Here is a 17959-nt window from a genome sequence, read left to right on the forward strand (position 1 = left end):
CTCCCACTACATGCCATAGTGGTATGACTGAATCTTTGACATTGGAAGCATCGCATTGGGTTGGGTTGGAATGATTGGTTGAATCTTAAGACTGATACAGCCTGCAAGAATATTCAGGTAATTCTGGACGGTTGAACTTAAGAATAAATGTTGCAGTTTTTGTCCAATGTGCCATTAACTCTCCTCATCTAGTTCTGCACTTCTGTGACACCCTCTTTTTCCATTTTGCACGTAAATCCTCAGGTTCCATCTCCAATATATCGGAGCAGGTAACCACACATTTTCAGAAGTTAAGGGTGTTATGTAACTCGAGCACACCAGGATTGTTACCTTTACCCTTGCATCATCCCAGAAGCTTAAATCCTTGGTGTGATATGGCAGTTTCAGCTATAAGTGTTCCATTACAAAGTCATTTACCACTTTTTATGGGACCAGCAATATCCCCCAATGCCTCTGCTCTCTTGATTACACCATAAGTGTTATGGTAAACTAGTGCCCAGTTACAATAATTCTGAGACTACTACTCAGAAGGACTGACCAACCAAGCTTTGTTGGGTGGGCATAGGTACTACTTGATACTAGATGATGGATATATGGTTTGTGGAGTACTCAACTGCAACTGCATCATTATCAGTGACTGTATAAATTCTCAATCTTTTGACTGTCCAGTCTCGCCACTTTCCCAAACGATGATGAAAACACAAATACCCAGCCTCAGTGCAGAGAAAATCCCTGACATCCTGCAATCGAAATAACAGTACAGTCATCCCGTCGGGAGCAGAAATGAATTTATGTCACTTAATAGGTATCCCACAAGGTGCTAGGGAAACAAACGTTGGCAAAAAAAGAGCTCCATGAGCCTAAGCAAGCCTTATAGAACTGAGAGGGGGGCAGGTGCTTCCAGAGTTTGCCCAGTAGTGTTTTACCTCAACAACCATTCACCTCATCAGCAGATAGTATACTTTGAGATTGAAAGTTTCTTTTGTAGAGGTGCATACCTTCCTTGCAGTCCACAGACCAGGTAGTGAAGCCAAGACCTCATTCTCCAAAAAACTCAACATTCCACCACTGCACATAATAGTCGTCCCTTGATTATGCCTAGGGTTTATGGTAGGAGAGATCTCACTGAGCTGGCCATTTCCCAGATCAGGAAACCCAGTGTCACCAGGCCTGTACCAACCACTGCAGGTGGAGCTTCCGGGAGGGGAGGGGGCAGGGGGGGGGGGGGGGAACCACAACCCTCACACCATATAGTTGAGAGACTTTCTTCATCAGTCCCCTCCACTGAGGTCTGTCCTGTTTGGGTGATCCTGCCAGTAGCTGCACAACCATCAACATAGCTCTCAGTGTCACTGAGGCACCCAAACCCTCCCACCCAGCACTAATGGTGCCTATAGTAAGGTGCTGTTCCTGGGAGGGACTGAACCAGGTGCCTATATCTCAAACTGATACACTTACCATTATCCATCATCCCTGAAAATTCGTAACGTCAGGGAATCACCCTGTATTTCCAACATGAGTGGGCTTCTGAACTATATGTTCTCGGTTTTCACAGAAGGAATGTAATAACATTTCACATTAAATCATGGCATGTCCACTATTTAAACTGTAACCACCCCAAATTAATTGTTGGATGATTAAAGTACCCTCTGATGATGACAGAATTATCGAGGAACTTAAGAAAGTGAGCTGAGGGTTTCTCTTAAGTCTTCATTTGCATCTGGAGATCAGTCCTGGGTTCAACAGAAAGATCCACATACTGAGTCTTTCCCAAACAACACTGCATGCAGCTTGGACTTTATCTCTGTAGATTTGAGTCTGTCTACTACAAAAAAATACATCACCACCATCTGCATTAGCTTATTCTTTCAATATACACTTAAGTTTTCCCCAAAAGTCCCATCTTGTCAGTGGGGGCAGGGTGGGGGACATTAATTTGCCCCCCCCCCCCCCCCCCCCCCCTTTGTAGCAGCCTCCAATGGGTAGTGCACACCTGACCCATTGAGGGGAGGGAGCCTACAATTCTCAAATTTGTGGTGCAAGTCTAGGAAGTTGCAGCCCTTGCTGCCAATTCCCTAAGGGGTACCACTATTTTTCTTACATTTGAGCAGCTGACCCTACCCCTTTTATGTTTGCCTCCGCGTAACACAGGATGCAGGAGATAATCCCAACAGGTAAAATGAGTCTAACTGCCTTAGTTTCCATCGAAGACACTACCACCATTACTTAGGGTAGATAGGTATCGCACCTTTAGTTCTCACTGGTTTCTGCCTTTCCCCTCAAGTGGACAAGTAGTGGTAAATTGTGTACTTCCTGCAGGAGACAGTATCCACAGAAGAGGCTAGCACTTTAAGTACCTATAGTATTTCTGGTACATGACACTTGGGAATCTTCCCATCACATCCATTTGCTGCAGCTTCCAATTGTGTGATAGCATTTCAGAATGATTTACAGCTGCTTATGAACTTCAACTAAATCATCCCACACATGAAACAGCCTTCACAGTGGGGCTGCATTGTGGCTATTGCAATGTTTCAAAAGACGGCAAATAAAAATTAGGTCTTATATAAAGTTTTAAGTAACTACATTTTTGAAAGAAATTTAGTGATACGGTTTCACTATGACAGGAGATACCATAAGCCATCTTATGTACGTATATGTAAGTAAACAGAGGTTGAAACTCCACAGGCTTTACACTTAGCTGGCTTTGTGATGCCTTCTACAATGTGTCATAGATGAGCACTGTTGTGTCACTTAACCTCACTAAAACAATGAAAATTTTTGATGTACAGTAAAGGACATCATCTGCTTATAATAGCTAACAATGCAATGATAATTTGCATGAAGCACTACAAGATATTCCACTTGTGTTCAGCAGTGTGTGTCATTCCAATGTCATAAGCCACCTGCACACTTTGGAAGGTGTGTATAACAACATCTTAAGCAGAGCTTTTACTGCTAAATAGACTGATCATTGAGATTCAATCCTGTGTGTTCGCATGTTCTAAATCACTTGCATTTCTTCCTGAGAGAGCACTTAAAAGAGCATGTCTATTCTATTACTCAGTGAATGTGGAGGGAAACTGGTGGTGAACATCCATGCTGCTCTTTAACTGTGGGTGGCACTGTGTTGCTAACAGTTTAGACACAGAAAATAGCTAATTATTTGCAGATGCAAGGTGCTCATTTTCAGTATTTTCTACCTACTGCAGTAATTGGATAGAACTGCCAAACTGTATTGAATGAGGGTACTTTTAGACATGATTATATTGTTGCCATATTTTCATTCTTTGACATCCATTTCCTACCAAAAATACACATGGCATGAAAATTTGTAGATGTCTTGGTATTGTTAGCAGGCAAAGAATAATCAAGTTGTGAAATCTTATTGCATGCTTAACTGCTTGTATGATTACTTCACACATCAAGAACTCTGCATGAATACCTTACCCTTGTTTGTTGTTTTGTTATGAATTCTTACACACTCTTTTTCCTTTTAGAATTGTGTGCATCAGTTTTGGCAGCTGTATTTCCTCCCCACTTTCTTTAATGGCAGTTTCCATTTTTTCATACATTTCTGACACATCCTGTTAACCTGAAAATGAGTCTTGTCCCTTCTACTGAATGTTTTCTTTTACAAATATCTGTGTCTGTAGTGAGCACTTCATAATTCTTTCACTCACCTTTCTTATCCTCTGACTACAAACAAGATTTAAACACGTAAGCATCAGTGATAAGGCAGATGATTTCTATGTATTTCTGTCTCGGGATGCAAACAGCAGCAATTCAAGTGTTTTACTGGAAGTGATTTTTTTTTTTTTTATATGGCTGATGTTCAGTACAGAAAGTTTTTTCTTCAAAAAAATGGCTCTGAGCACTATGGGACTCAACTGCTGTGGTCATAAGTCCCCTAGAACTTAGAACTACTTAAACCTAACTAACCTAAGGACAGCACACAACACCCAGCCATCACGAGGCAGAGAAAATCCCTGACCCCGCCGGGAACCGAACCCGGGAACCCGGGCGTGGGAAGCAAGAACGCTACCGCACGACCACGAGATGCGGGCGTTTTTTCTTCTTTCTTGATCACTGAGAAATGCTTTACACCTTCTCACATACATTAATACCAGCCAACTTAGCCATCAGGGGAAAAAGTGGTCATGTCATATTGCTTGGATTTTGCTGTACCTAAACCACTCAACGTAATTTTGATCAACATATTGGTTATAGTTGTCCATGAACAGCTATATTACATATCTCTGTGCAACATAGCAACTGCTAAAATGTTTCTGTGGAAGTGAAACAAATTATTTTGTATAGCAACATGCAGACATAAAGATGAAGTATATGTATAGTACACTACAGGCTCCGATATTTTTAATAAACAACTGCATCACTATGCAGAAAGGATATATAAAGTAACACAGATCAGTTCCTCCTTCAGGTAAATAGCAAAGAAGAAAAGTCTGAAATGATGTCCAAATTACTGAAGAACTTAGAGAAAAACCTTGTTGTAAGTAGAGCACTAACATTAGTATTATCAGCTTTTGAAATAACAAAGCTGTTGCAAAACTATCATTTTCACATGAATGACTTTTGTGCTACATGCAGTACTTTAAGAACATTAATATGAACCATCTTAAGGTAATTGTAGCAAAATTTTTCTGTATGTTTGTAAAAATGTTACAGTAAATCCTATGAGTAAACATTGCGTGCACAGTGGGCTCCAAAAACTTCAGTTTGGATTTAAGGGAAATATGAGGCATCAAGATTTCTATGAATGTTATGTCTGGAAATAATAACTGTACCAAACAATTTTAACTTTCCACCATTACCATATCATAAATGACAAATACTTCAATCATGAAATCTTGCTCTTCTATGAACCTGAAACTCTCAGAACACACAGCATCATCTTTTATACACATTAATATAATTCCACATATTCACACCACCATTGTGTGTTATATTACAAAATCAAGTATATTTTACCCATTTTCTCCTTTCATGGCTGTTTAAACACACAATGACTTTTTAAATACTGACGAATTACAAATGTAAAATTGGTTTTAGAAACGCCCTTCCCTCCAAGTGAACCACTTAGTAAATGAAAATAGAAGACACCCACCAAGCAGCTGCAATGTAACATTTGGAAGTACCTTTATGGTATACATTTGAAGTGTTTAATATCTATTAGACATATTTATTATATCTCATTTATAGTTTCTTTTATTTAGATCTGGAAATCTGCTCAATTCAGTCATTACATCTAGAAACCTTAGTCTCCCCAACATGAAGTTTCAATTTTCTTTGGCCTCAAAACAGCATTGTGCTCCATGTCTTATTAGGATGCATCACCTGAAGTAATCACTGTACAATACGACAAATCCCACCTTACATGAGCTCTACGTCAGAGAGGATATAATTGAAAGTACCTAACCCATCTGTGGTGCCAAACACTTAAAACCATCACTACGAAGGGGTTGTTTTCAACAAAAGGTTACAAGTTGGTAAAAAAGAAGTAACTTAATCATTAAATATGTGTCACCATTTTCTCTCTTCCACTTCTGACACAGCTGCATTAATGGAATTTTTCCTCCAATTTATGAAAGATTTTCCACAACTTCCTATCTTTAGCTCATTGGACACTTGAGACTTGCACTGTTGCTCACATCATTATCAGCCTCAATATAATCACTACCACTGCATTCCATCTCAGCATTAAATGGAAAATTTCAGATTTCTTCAATTTTATATGCTCAATTTACAATATTTTGTTTTGTGTTTCCTCTGAGACAGCATGGCTCCTTTACATTAATCTATGCTGGACTGGGTGCACAAAATAAATGTATCCTTTTAAAAGGATCAGTTTTTATCATGATGACAGTAGTTAAATGTTTCATACTGCCTTGGTGACAGATATTAATGCCATTTTTTATATTTGAAGTGTCCATCAGGTAATCTGATATATGAATACTCATACAAACACTTAAGAGAGTTCTTTAGGTTTGTTTGTGTGTGTGTGTGTGTGTGTGTGTGTGTGTGTGTGTTTTGGGGGGGGGGGGGGGAGGAATTATAATTACTTCTATAACAGTTTCTAAGATATTTGCTTCAGTTCATTTGCATGTGCCATAGACATGAAAATAGTTTGTAGACATTCAAAATTTAGATGAAGTAGGTTCATGTACTCTAGATGAAAGTGTTAAGCTACTTAGAAAGAAAGTCAAAGAACTAACAAAGGCATGTATGAAACATGCTGTCTTTCCAACTGTGTGTATATATGTTTCAAACATTACCAATTCATTTAAGGACCAAACTTTAATGTTTCTGAATTTTTATAAGTGAGTTTACAGAAATGCTTTTTAAAAATTATTTTAGTTTAGTGTTACTTGCCTGTTCTCTGAGTAGTAGTTTCAGGAGTAGGGACATTGAGACCAGATAAGAAGTTCTGAAGATCACTGAGCTGAATTGCTGGAGGATTAACTGAAAGAAACATCACGAATCTTATGAAGGAGATAATATCTACAATAGGCAAGAGGAATATTTCACTTACCAGAGAACACGAAAAAAAGAGTATGGGAATTACTGGGGAGCTTTCAGAAGTTATAACCTGTTCGTAAGAGTTGTGGACACAAAACAAAATACTGTAAATATCTTTAACATGAATTGTGAACATACTTTTATCTCGGTCATCATTATGGAAGCTACTACATGATTGCAACTCAACAGAAAGTAAAAGCACAGAAACTAATGCTGAGGAAGTCACACAAACTATTACAGTGAGGACACGTGACTGGTTTGAATTTTCTATCCATGAATAGGTCATCCTACTATGGGCTTATACTGGAGCTACTCACTGGCAAGTGGTAATCAATCAGACACATAAATGTACTATGGAGAGGAATTTTTTTAAATTGAAACCTTTTTGGTAATATAGTGTGCTGTAAAAGCAATGGATTTAAAAGAACTACCAATGAAAACAAAATTTAAAAAAAACTGCACCGAGTTCCAAATACTATACCTGGGATGTCAGGCATGTAGTCAATATGTCCATCAGCTGTTAAGCCTTTCATTTATTCCAATGAAGTATTTACATCAAATGGAACGGTGTGCAAACATTCCCTTACACGGTACTTTCTTGATCTGAAACTACTGATCGTCAGTGGTATATAAGAACAGAAATTTGTTTGTATACGATGATGCAAGGGCTTAACATTTTTAACACTGTTGTAGTGAGGAATGTACACAAGCCACACAATACTTTGGGATGAAGAACAGCATACCCATAACATGTGGATCAACTGCAGCTTCTGTCATCACTTGGGACCAGAAAAACATAGCACTATATTTGTCGAAATTTGCAATTCCCTAAAGCAGTGTGCCACAATTTAAAAAACTCAAAAAACTGCCTCTAAAAATGAAATGATTTCAGAGTACTGATAAGTACAAAACAATTTGCACGAGTTAAACAGATGCCTGCAGCAATATGCATAGTGTTGAAGTCTGGTGATGGAAGAGTCACTGGTTGGAATCTCCTTTCTTCTTAGTTAAATTTAAGTTCTCTATATCTCTCAAGTGGCAATTATAACAAATACTGAACCACAATTTTCCAATGAAAGTAATATTTCATTTTCAATTTATGTCATATGAAACAACATGTGAAATAGGCATGTGAAATGACATGTACACCAGTAACACGCCAAAATAATTTTCACTCTGCAGCAGAAACTTCCTCACATATTAAAATGCGATTCTTCTGCTGGGAAGTTTCATCAGTAATACCAGTGCATTTCATATACTCTGTTCTCCATGGTACAAATAAATCATGAACAGTGGAGGTATTAAATGTTGTTGTGGTCTTCAGTCCAGAGACTGGTTTGATGCAGCTCTATGCCACCCTATCCTGGACAAGCTACTTCATCTACCTACTGCAACCTACATCCTTCTGAATCCGCTTACTGTATTCATCTCTTTGTCTCCCTCTCCAATTTTTACCCTCCACACTGCCCTCCAACACTAAATTAGTGATCCTTTGATGCCTCATAACATGTCCTACCAACCTATCCCTTCTTCTAGTCAAGTTGTGTCACAACTTCCTCTTCTCCTGAATTCTATTCAGTACCTCCTCGTTAGTTACGTGATCTATCCATCTAATCTTCAGCATTATTCTGTAGCACCACATCTCGAAAGCCTGTATTATCTTTTTGTCTAAACTACTTATTGTCCATGTTTCACCTCCATACATGGCTACACTCCATACAAATACTTTCAGAAAAGACTTCCTGACAAATCTATACTCTATGTCAACAAATCTCTATTCTTCAGAAACACTTTCCTTGTCATAGCTAGCCTACATTTTATATCTTCCCTACTTCGACCATCATCAGTTATTTTGCTCCCCAAATAGCAAAACTCATCTACTAGCTTAAGTGTCTCATTTCCTGATTTAATTCAACTATATTCCATTATCCTCGTGTTGCTTTTGTTGATGTTCATCTTATATCCTCCTTTCAAGCACTGTACATTCTGTTCAACTGCTCTTCCAGGTCCTATGCTGTCTCTGAGAGAATTACAATGTCATAAATACCGAGGAAAAAAAAAAAAAAACAAATTTGCAGTTGACTAGATCTCTCTGTAAATAATATCCAGCTTTTCTCATTTTTGTGTATTATAATCTACTAAATGGCTACTGTGGCGGATAATCTTGTGCATACAATCACCATACTTTATGAAGGCTGTATCTACCAGTCCCGCTGGTAATGTAAAGTTTCAGTCTCACTATTATCATGATCCAAAACACAAGGTATTACTGCTGACTGTTGGAATGGACACGTTTCTCCCCTCATTTGTAGCTGGTGGTTGTTACATTTTTTAGCGCCTACTGTAAATAAGTGATTGCTGAACAGATCACCTTGACAATCCGTTACACTATAAAGTTTGTAGTCTCAAAACATAGCACACATGCAGATTTACTGTCTAAATTAAAAAGATAATATTTATTTTGGGTTTTTATCTTATCTGGTGTAATGTTGGTTTCACGTTTAACTTCTTGCACTCGACATTGGGAAAAAAAAATCTTAAAACAACTAAATTTGTGGTCTATGTTCTTGATAAATCACTAAACTGTCTCCTGAAAAACTTCAAAGCAGAAAAACATAGCTGCATAGATATCTTTTTACATTCACTGTATTGATCTCCATAAACGATTTGATAAATAGTGCTAGGGATTTTTATTATTTGTCCAATAAGCATACAATAGCTCAAGACACTTTTATTAGGGTATTTTCTACAAATTCATCTACTGTTTTGGCCTCAGTGCCAGAGATTAATACTGGAGTTTGCACTCAGCCATCATCTGTTCATGCATGCCACCACATTTATGGAAAAAAAAGGGGGGGGGGGGGTAGTATTGGCCACTCTCTAAAGACAACTTGCTGAGTGTGACATCCACTGGCAACACTAAAACCTGTGACCATGACCCCAGAAGGCTTAGTATTTAACGTTGAGTGGTACATGGCTGTGAGCATAAACAAACTACAAGTTTGAGTGCCAGAGGAGAGAGGAGCAGTGTATGGAAATTTTGGAATTCTTGTGGTAGCTTACTGAAAATGGATGCAGCAGTATACTGCACACCTTTCTGCACAAGAGTCAAGGTAGTGCAATCCAAATGCAGATTGGATTTCTGCCTAGTATTAACTGAGTGAAAGCTGCTAGTTCTTGAGAATAAGCTGCTATTATTAACAAGAAATGGGAGTAAAGAATATATACCGGGTGATCAAAAAGTCAGTATAAATTTGAAACTTAATAAACCATGGAATAATGTAGACAGAGGGGTAAAAATTGACACACATGCTTGGAATGACATGGGGTTTTATTAGAACAAAAAAAACCACTCCATATTGCTAGATGCGTGAAAGATCTCTTACGCGCATCTATTGGTGATGATCATGTGCTCAGCCGCCACTTTCATCATGCTTGGCCTCCCAGGTCCCCAGACCTCAGTCTGTGGCTTTGGGGTTACCTGAAGTCGCAAGTGCATCATGACCGACCGACATGTCTAGGGATGCTGAAAGACAACATCCGACGCCAATGCCCCACCATGACTCGGGACATGCTTTACAGTGCTGTTAACAACATTATTCCTCGACTACAGCTATTGTTGAGGAATGATGGTGGGTATACTGAGCATTTCCTGTAAAGAACATCATCTTTGCTTTGTCTTACTTTGTTATGCTAATTATTGCTATTCTGATCAGATGAAGCGCCATCTGTCGGAGATTTTTTGAACGTTGTATTTTTTTCGTTCTAATAAAACCCCATGTCATTCCAAGCATGTGTGTCAATTTGTACCCCTCTATCTACATTATGCCGTGATTTATTCAGTTTTCAAATTTATACTGACTTTTTGATCACCAGGCCAATGTCAAAATACCAGAATTCCCCTGACTAATGAACAGGGGTCGACAAGAGGTTCGCGAACTTACACCACTTATTGCCCAAATCGCCTGTTTCTGAGCTACAAACATCCTTTGAAAATGGAAAGAGCTACCCCAAAATATAAAACCAAATGAAAATAAGCAAAGTAGACTACTTTTCACGTTGAATTATCACTTACTTCAGATAGCATTTGAATAGTAAAAATTAGAGATGGGCAAAACTGTTCTTTTCAGAGATTGGATCAGAACTGTTCACTCCCTGAAATGAATTAGCTCTTTTTCATGACTCACCACTCATTTACAATATAAAATAAATGGAAGGCACATTGCCCTTTAAACTTGGTTTATTCCAGTACTATACCTGTATTTTGATCTTATTTGATCCTATTTTGAAGTAACACAGATAATGAGTAAGAATTTTGTATTGTTTATTGAAATTTCCACGATATGACAAAGTTTTTGATTATTGATTTATTTTGCACTATCGTGGTTTTTTGGGTGATCGGAAAATGTTGTAACTTGAGATTTACATTAACAATATATTTGGCTATAACGTATTAAAATTTCATTAACCTCATACAAATACATCGCAAGCCATATATTTTTAAAGTGAACGTTTCCTTTCGAAGACGCCTAAAATCGCAAAATCCGTACCAGAATAAGAAAAAAAAATATAAATTTGACTGTAAAACGAAAGTGCTGCATATAGCCTTACGCAGAATAAAACAAGGAAAATATTGGTGTATCACATTTTGCGATACGTTTATCGGTTCGCTCGTAATTAAAGCGTAAATTCGAGTGTCTATAATAAAAATCCTATAGTAAGAGGAGTCATCAGGAACCTAATCTAATCAGTTTAAACAAATAAAAATAAAATAAAAACAATTGATGTATACATAACATAATAATGTAATATACATAGCGGCATTACTACGAAGAACAATATCCAGTGGGGACGAACTCCGATGCAGAGGCGCTGAGTCGAGCAGGTCGAGCCGCGAGCTGTATTACTGCGTGAGCTGAGACTGCAGAGACCACAGTGACACCTGAGTCGCTTTGCTCGACGCTCTGGCTAGAGTCGAGACGGTGGGGCGAGCGTTGAGCGGGCGAGTTCCGAGGGAGGGGGTAGCGGTGAACTCACCCGCTCCGAGACAAATAGTTCGATCCCTCGCGAGCGGGTTTTTGCAAGTAGTTCCTATGTTATCCGCTAGGTGGCTCTCTGTCCTGTTGCTCGCATCAACTGCCCAGAGGGCAGGACGTGCGACTGAAACGATCGCCGACAGAGTGCGATGCGAAGTTACGCTGCGCTAGACACTGCGCGGCAGACGACGCACATGTGAAACACAAAATCCAATGGGGCACTGCACAATGCAGGCAGCCAAGGTAGAAGCAGGGCAGAGGCCGGCGCTGGCTGTGTTGTGTGGCGTGCACTGTGCTGTGACCAGCAGAGGCGCTGCTGATATGCTCTCTCTCTCTCTCTCTCTCTCTCTCTCTCTCTCTGCCCTGGGAAACGTTTGGAGCTACCGTTCTTTTTTTCTGAATCACTGATTGTTCACTCCTTTGAAAGATTGAACTCTATGAATTAGTTCAAGAGCGGATCCCCCATCTCTAGTAAAAATGGCAGTCTTTGAACAAGATCCTGAATGTGGGCTTTCCACGACAGTTTATCTAGACATTTAAACTGTTTAGTTTCACTAATAATATGGTCACGCTGTGAAATTAGAAAGTCAGGTTTTGTTGAATTGTGTTTTAGAAACTGTAAAAACTGAGTCTTGCTGTGATTTAGCATTTGTTTTCTATAAGCCTTGAACTTATCTCGTGAACTGTACTATTGTAAACAGTGCCAGTGTTGCACACAACATCCTTTACTACCAAGCTAGTGTCATCAGCAAACAGAAATATTTTAGAATCGTCTGTAATACTCATAGAGTAAATATCTCTGGAGTGAGCATTCACATGCGCAGAACAGATTTTGTGTTGTCAACATACATTTCTGGCCTGGTCACATGTTCTCGGGACGTTGTGTGTTTGTCCGTACAGCGCATTGTATAATTAGAATGTCACTACATCCCTAGTACAGACGGATTCTTTTCGTACGTGTCGTGGATTATTTATATATGTTGCGCAGACATTTTAACAGTGTCCATTTGATACCGGGAATAAACCAGCTTCATAGCTTTTAACGGCAAGTGATATTGCATTCTGCTTCTTTGCGATAGGTGTCACAGTTCAGATGGACTCGATTTTTGGTAGTTTTCGGTATGATACGGCACTTTATAGTATTATAGAACCTGACGTACATTTTTGCAGTGATAGTCTTGCAAAACGACTTGACAGCACACTAGTACTTTTGCAAGTGTCCGAAAAACACCGAATTTGCCACACATTAGCTATTATATCCCTGCTAATTCGTCCTTTTTTCTGCTATTTCTGCATATTTATTTTCTCGTTTTTGTGACCTAAAGCACAATTTTTCTTACTGGTGACACTTTGAAGTATTTATTTAACGCATTTTACGTACTTGCTCCCAGTTTATTAAATAAATAGTAGACTGAGTAATCTATATACATAATCGACAAGTCACTGATAAATGCATGGAGGATAGTATTTCCTGAAACAACTAACCATTTCCTTTCCTGTTCCACTAGCAAATTTACAAGAGGAAGCGATTGTTTGTAAGCTTTTGTACGAGCCGTAATATCTATTATATAGTCATAAAAAATGGTTTACAGAATCAAGGCTTAATTATAATGTGCCTCGAAATTTTTAACATATACAGTGTCTCTTACTAATTGATAACTATAATTAGAGTTACACGGTGTGTACCCATGAACAGTTACTATCCCTCCTTTCACATATTTTTCTTTGCATCCGTAGCAACAACAGTAATTCACCATCACTTTTAAACTGTCAACAAACGGTGAAACACATCAAAAACTCTTCATATTATAAACTTCAAACGCTGCAGAAAGCACACATGCACAGCGAAGTCCCGAAAACACGTGACAATCCTGGGTTAATGTTGACAACATGCGCAGAACGCAATGCTCACTCCAGAGAATTTTACTCTATGGTAATACTAGAGCGCATCTCATTTATATAAAAAAGGAACAGGAGTGGCCCCAGCACTGATCCCTGGGACATCCTCCATTTGACTGTACCCCACTCAGGCCCCACATCACAGCCATTCCTAACACTGTGGGTAATTACCTTTTTCTGTCTGTTGTTAAAGTACGAGGTGAACCAGTTGTGAGCTACTCCCCTATTCCATAATGGTCCAACTTCTGGAGCAATATTTTGCTGTCAACACAAACCAAATGCCTTAGTTAAACCAAAAAAGATGCACAGCATTTGAAACCTTTTGTTTAATCCATCCGGTACCTCACAGAGAAAGAGAATATAGCATTTTCAGTTGTTAAACCTGAACTGTACATTTGATAGTAAATTATGTGAAACAAAATGATCAATTATACACATCCTTTTCAGCAACTTTAGCTAACACTGATGGCATAGAAATCTAAAATTGTCTACATTATTCCTTACCCCTTTTTATAAAGTGGCTTTGTTACTGAGTACTTTAATCATTCAGGAAACAGACCATTCCTAAAGGAAAAATTACAAATATGGCTAAATACAGAGCTAACATGTGCACCCCATGACTAATATTCTGCTAGGAATTCCATCATATCCATGAGAGTCCTTAGTCTTCAGTGATTTAATTACTGACTCAATCTCCCCCTTTTCTGTATCACAGAGGAGTATTTCAGACGTCAATCTTGGAAAGACATTTTCTAAGAGATTTATATGATCTCCTGTAGAAACTAATTTTTTATTTAATTCAGAAGCAATGCTAAGAAAAGATTGTTAAATGCTGTACATATATCTGATTTATCAGTAACAACAATATTTTTACTATGAACTGATTTTATATTGTCGACCTTGTGCCGCTGACCAGACACTGCCTTCATGACTGACCATATGGTTTTAATTTTATTAGCTATTCTATTTGTGTACCACATACTCTTTGCCTTCCACATAATATTTGTAAGCAGCTTACAATACTGTTTCTAAGGGACTACTGTAGCTTGACTGTGACTACTTTGAACATTTTGATGTAGTTACAACATTGTTCTACATGACATCCTTATCCCACTAGTCAGCCACCCAGGCTGCCTTTTACTGATACACCCTGTTTATAGCGTTCTAATGGAAAGCAACTTCCAAAGAGCATGAGAAATGTGTTAAGGAAAGCATTTGTTTGTCATCAATGTTATCGGCACTATAAACATCTTGCCATTCTTGTTCCTTAACGAGGTTTAAAAATCTCTATTGGCACTGGATTAGCATTTCTACATAATACGTAATTAGACATAGCATTTGTCTAAGACTGTGCTACTGTTCCCCTGCACCTTGGTTAGAATTTCTGCATCAGATCATATGAATTTGAGACACCTTCCAACATCCTTTCTCTTGCACTATCACATATAAAATTAATGCTGAAGTCACCATATATAACTAGTTTTAGGCACTTGCTATAAAGTACACCAAGAATCCTCTTTAGCTTGAGCAGAAATGTTCCTAACTCAGAATTAGAAAACCTACAAACAACAACAAGTAGTTTATTTTCAGTAAATTCAACTGCCCCTGCATTACATTCACATACCTGTTCAGTGCAGTGCTATGATACGTCTTTGGACTCAAATGGAATACTATTTTTTATGTATGGCCACTCCCCCACTGTGCAAAAGAACTCAAAAAAGCCACCTAATCTGTATCCTGGCAAAGGAAGCCTCTGAATTGTCAAGTTACTTAAGTGTTGCTCCAATATACTAATATCGTCAGAGTCATCGTCTAGAAGTTCACTACCTTTATGTCTAGTACCTCTCATTTTTGGATGAAACATGCTGCTTCCTTCACTACTTGCATACCTGACCACCTCTGAAGGTGATTCCTTTGTTAGAGGGACTTCCTTCAAACAAGGACACCTATCAGCTGACTTCAATTTAAAAAGGGTGCAGCTCTAACACCAACTACAACAGGAAGTTTTCCACGAGTGGTCTGACCATACTCAGTTCACAAACAGCTGCATGAAGTGTACATTAGTGCCACCAGGACACCACCTACACCATATTCCTTGTCCCTATCAAGACTATTCCCAGCTCCACCCACAATCACTACCCCATCCTCTTATATAAAATTCCTACATAGCTCCCCTACATTAACAGTCATATGAGCCAGCCCTGCACTAGGATTCACAATGCTGATGACCTGGTACTCACTCCCCAACACTTCCTGCAAGTGCTGGCCCATGCTCTGCCGTGAAAACTACCTAGTAGCAGAACCACCTCCTTCCTGTTGGAGAAACCAGTGAGATTCAAACTAGCAGCATTATGTTTATAATTCAATTATGCTATGTGCTGAGCTACCAATGAATTTCATGATATGCTACATATGTTTTGTACTTAATAGCATTCAGAAATTTTCTAATTTTCATTTTTAACTGCACTGTACTGCCTGAGAAAACGGATGTCCAAGTTCTGGCCTTGAAATCCTGTGAATAAGAAGAAAATCTAAGAGGGACACCACTTAAGGTCCCTTTGTTAGTAGAGTGCATGTTCTTAAAAACAAATGCCACACTCACGTAACTTTCAAATACTATCTTAATACCACCTGCAAAAAACGCATGGAAATTTGCACTAAATGCTGTTTTACTCCACATGGAAATGAGGATTCATAGTTAGCTTATTCATTTAGGCTCAAAAGGAAGAAAATAGAGCCAAGAGTAAAGGAGATTTTCTATTTGTTTGTTTATGACTTCAGATACCTCCTCTTGTCTAAATAAAGAAGAGAATGAATGCTAAATTACCATTCCTTGTACACAACAGGATGTCTTAAGCCAGCACAAACTACAAGTAAGGGAAAACACCACATACTTGTTAGTAACACACAATTTGCCCCCAATGTTCTTATACTGTGACAAGATTTAATAACGTCTGCCTGTTTCTGGAAACCAGAATCATTAAAGAGTCCACAACAAATGTTTTTAAGAAAAGTTTCCAGTGATGATCTGGGATGAAAATTATAATAAACAAAAAGCCGACTTTAAATTTAATCTTTTCCATGACTAACAATAACGGAAATTCCTGGATGGAGAAAAATCAATAATTTCAACAACAGACTTAAGGCTATATGAAATGTAGTGAAACGAGACAGGAAAACCAACCACAGAGCAGGAAATCACCACTACTGAATTAAATAAAACAGCAACAAATGATGAGTCACCGGCAGCAAATATAATTTCTTTAATATAGCAGAAAATATATAGGAGAAAAATTACAGCTATACACTGAAAATGCAGTTGTCATAAAATTCAATCATATGAATGTACCACAAATGTCTCCTCCTAAAACAAAGAATGTCCTCTCAAAAATAAAATAAAAGCTCATCTGGATTTGATGGTGTTTCTAACAGAGTCGTAAATATATTGGATCTACAGGCAACAAATACACTTGAACTCTTTGGAAATAGCTACATCGAAGCAGTATCAATGATCATGATGTGGTTGTGGCAAGCAGAAAGCTATGTGTGTTCAGTAAACAAGATAAATTAGTAGTAACATACCTCAAAGAGTAACTTGAAACTTTCAGCACAGGTCAGGAGCATGTACAGAAATTCTGGCTCATGTAAATGACCGACTGATTCATTACCAGAGAGGGTTCATGGGACCAAATGGCGAGCTCATCAGTTCCACAATTCTGTAGCTACTCACACAAGGTTCAAATGGCTCTGAGCACTATGGACTTAACTTCTGAGGTCATCAGTCCCCTAGAACTTAGAACTACTTAAACCTAACTAACCTAAGGGCATCACACACGTCCATGCCCAAGGCAGGATTCGAACCTGCGACCGCAGCGGTCGTGCAGTTCCAGACTGTAGCGCCTAGAACCGCTCGGCCACTCCGGCCGCCCTCACACAAGGAAGAGAGTCCACAAAAAGTAGACATATCCAGTCAAGGGAGTCAAATTATAAAATAATGAAGTTAAAACGCACACGGCAAAAGGCATAAAATGTGAGACCAAATCTAAAAACTGGAAAAACAGAGCGTTCTTTCCAAGGTGGAGTGGTCATGAGGTCCCAGACCGAGAAGACATGAAACAAGGTCCCAACCACAACCACCCGGCCCCTGCTTCTGGAGCAAAGCAAAACCTTATATCTGGAAATAAAAGCCACTTTCATAGAGGAAACTGAGGACCAGTTCAACCCTTCATGAAACATCTTCCAATATTAAAATTGAGGAATCTGGAAGATTATACTTAGCACGAAGGGTCAAAAGGAGGGGACATTCCACCAATATGTGGGATACTGTCAGTCTGGCTCCTCAACCACATTGTGAGTTTGGTTCGTTACACAAGAGGAAACAATGGGTGAGCCTGGTATGACCAATGAGTAGATGGCATAAAACAGTGAGGAGTGGAAGGAAGAGCACCAAACTGCAGTAGACTCCTTGATTGTGTCCTTGATTG

At 38.7% G+C, this 17959-nt stretch overlaps 1 protein-coding gene across 3 annotated transcripts in view; it reads right to left on the minus strand.

Moving 5' to 3' along the window:
- Positions 1-17959, minus strand: part of LOC126188934 (proteasomal ubiquitin receptor ADRM1-B) — a 98058-nt gene that overhangs the window by 17824 nt on the left and 62275 nt on the right. For 2 of the 3 annotated variants that reach the window (XM_049930669.1, XM_049930658.1), the window contains exon 6: positions 6394-6483. The exons of the other annotated variant lie outside the window; for it this stretch is intronic. In XM_049930669.1, coding sequence (XP_049786626.1) covers positions 6394-6483 — 90 coding nt within the window. The remainder of the gene's footprint in view (positions 1-6393; positions 6484-17959) is intronic. 3 annotated transcript variants of the gene reach the window in all.

This window comes from Schistocerca cancellata, chromosome 1 (assembly GCF_023864275.1).
Source record: "Schistocerca cancellata isolate TAMUIC-IGC-003103 chromosome 1, iqSchCanc2.1, whole genome shotgun sequence".
NCBI lineage: Eukaryota > Metazoa > Arthropoda > Insecta > Orthoptera > Acrididae > Schistocerca > Schistocerca cancellata.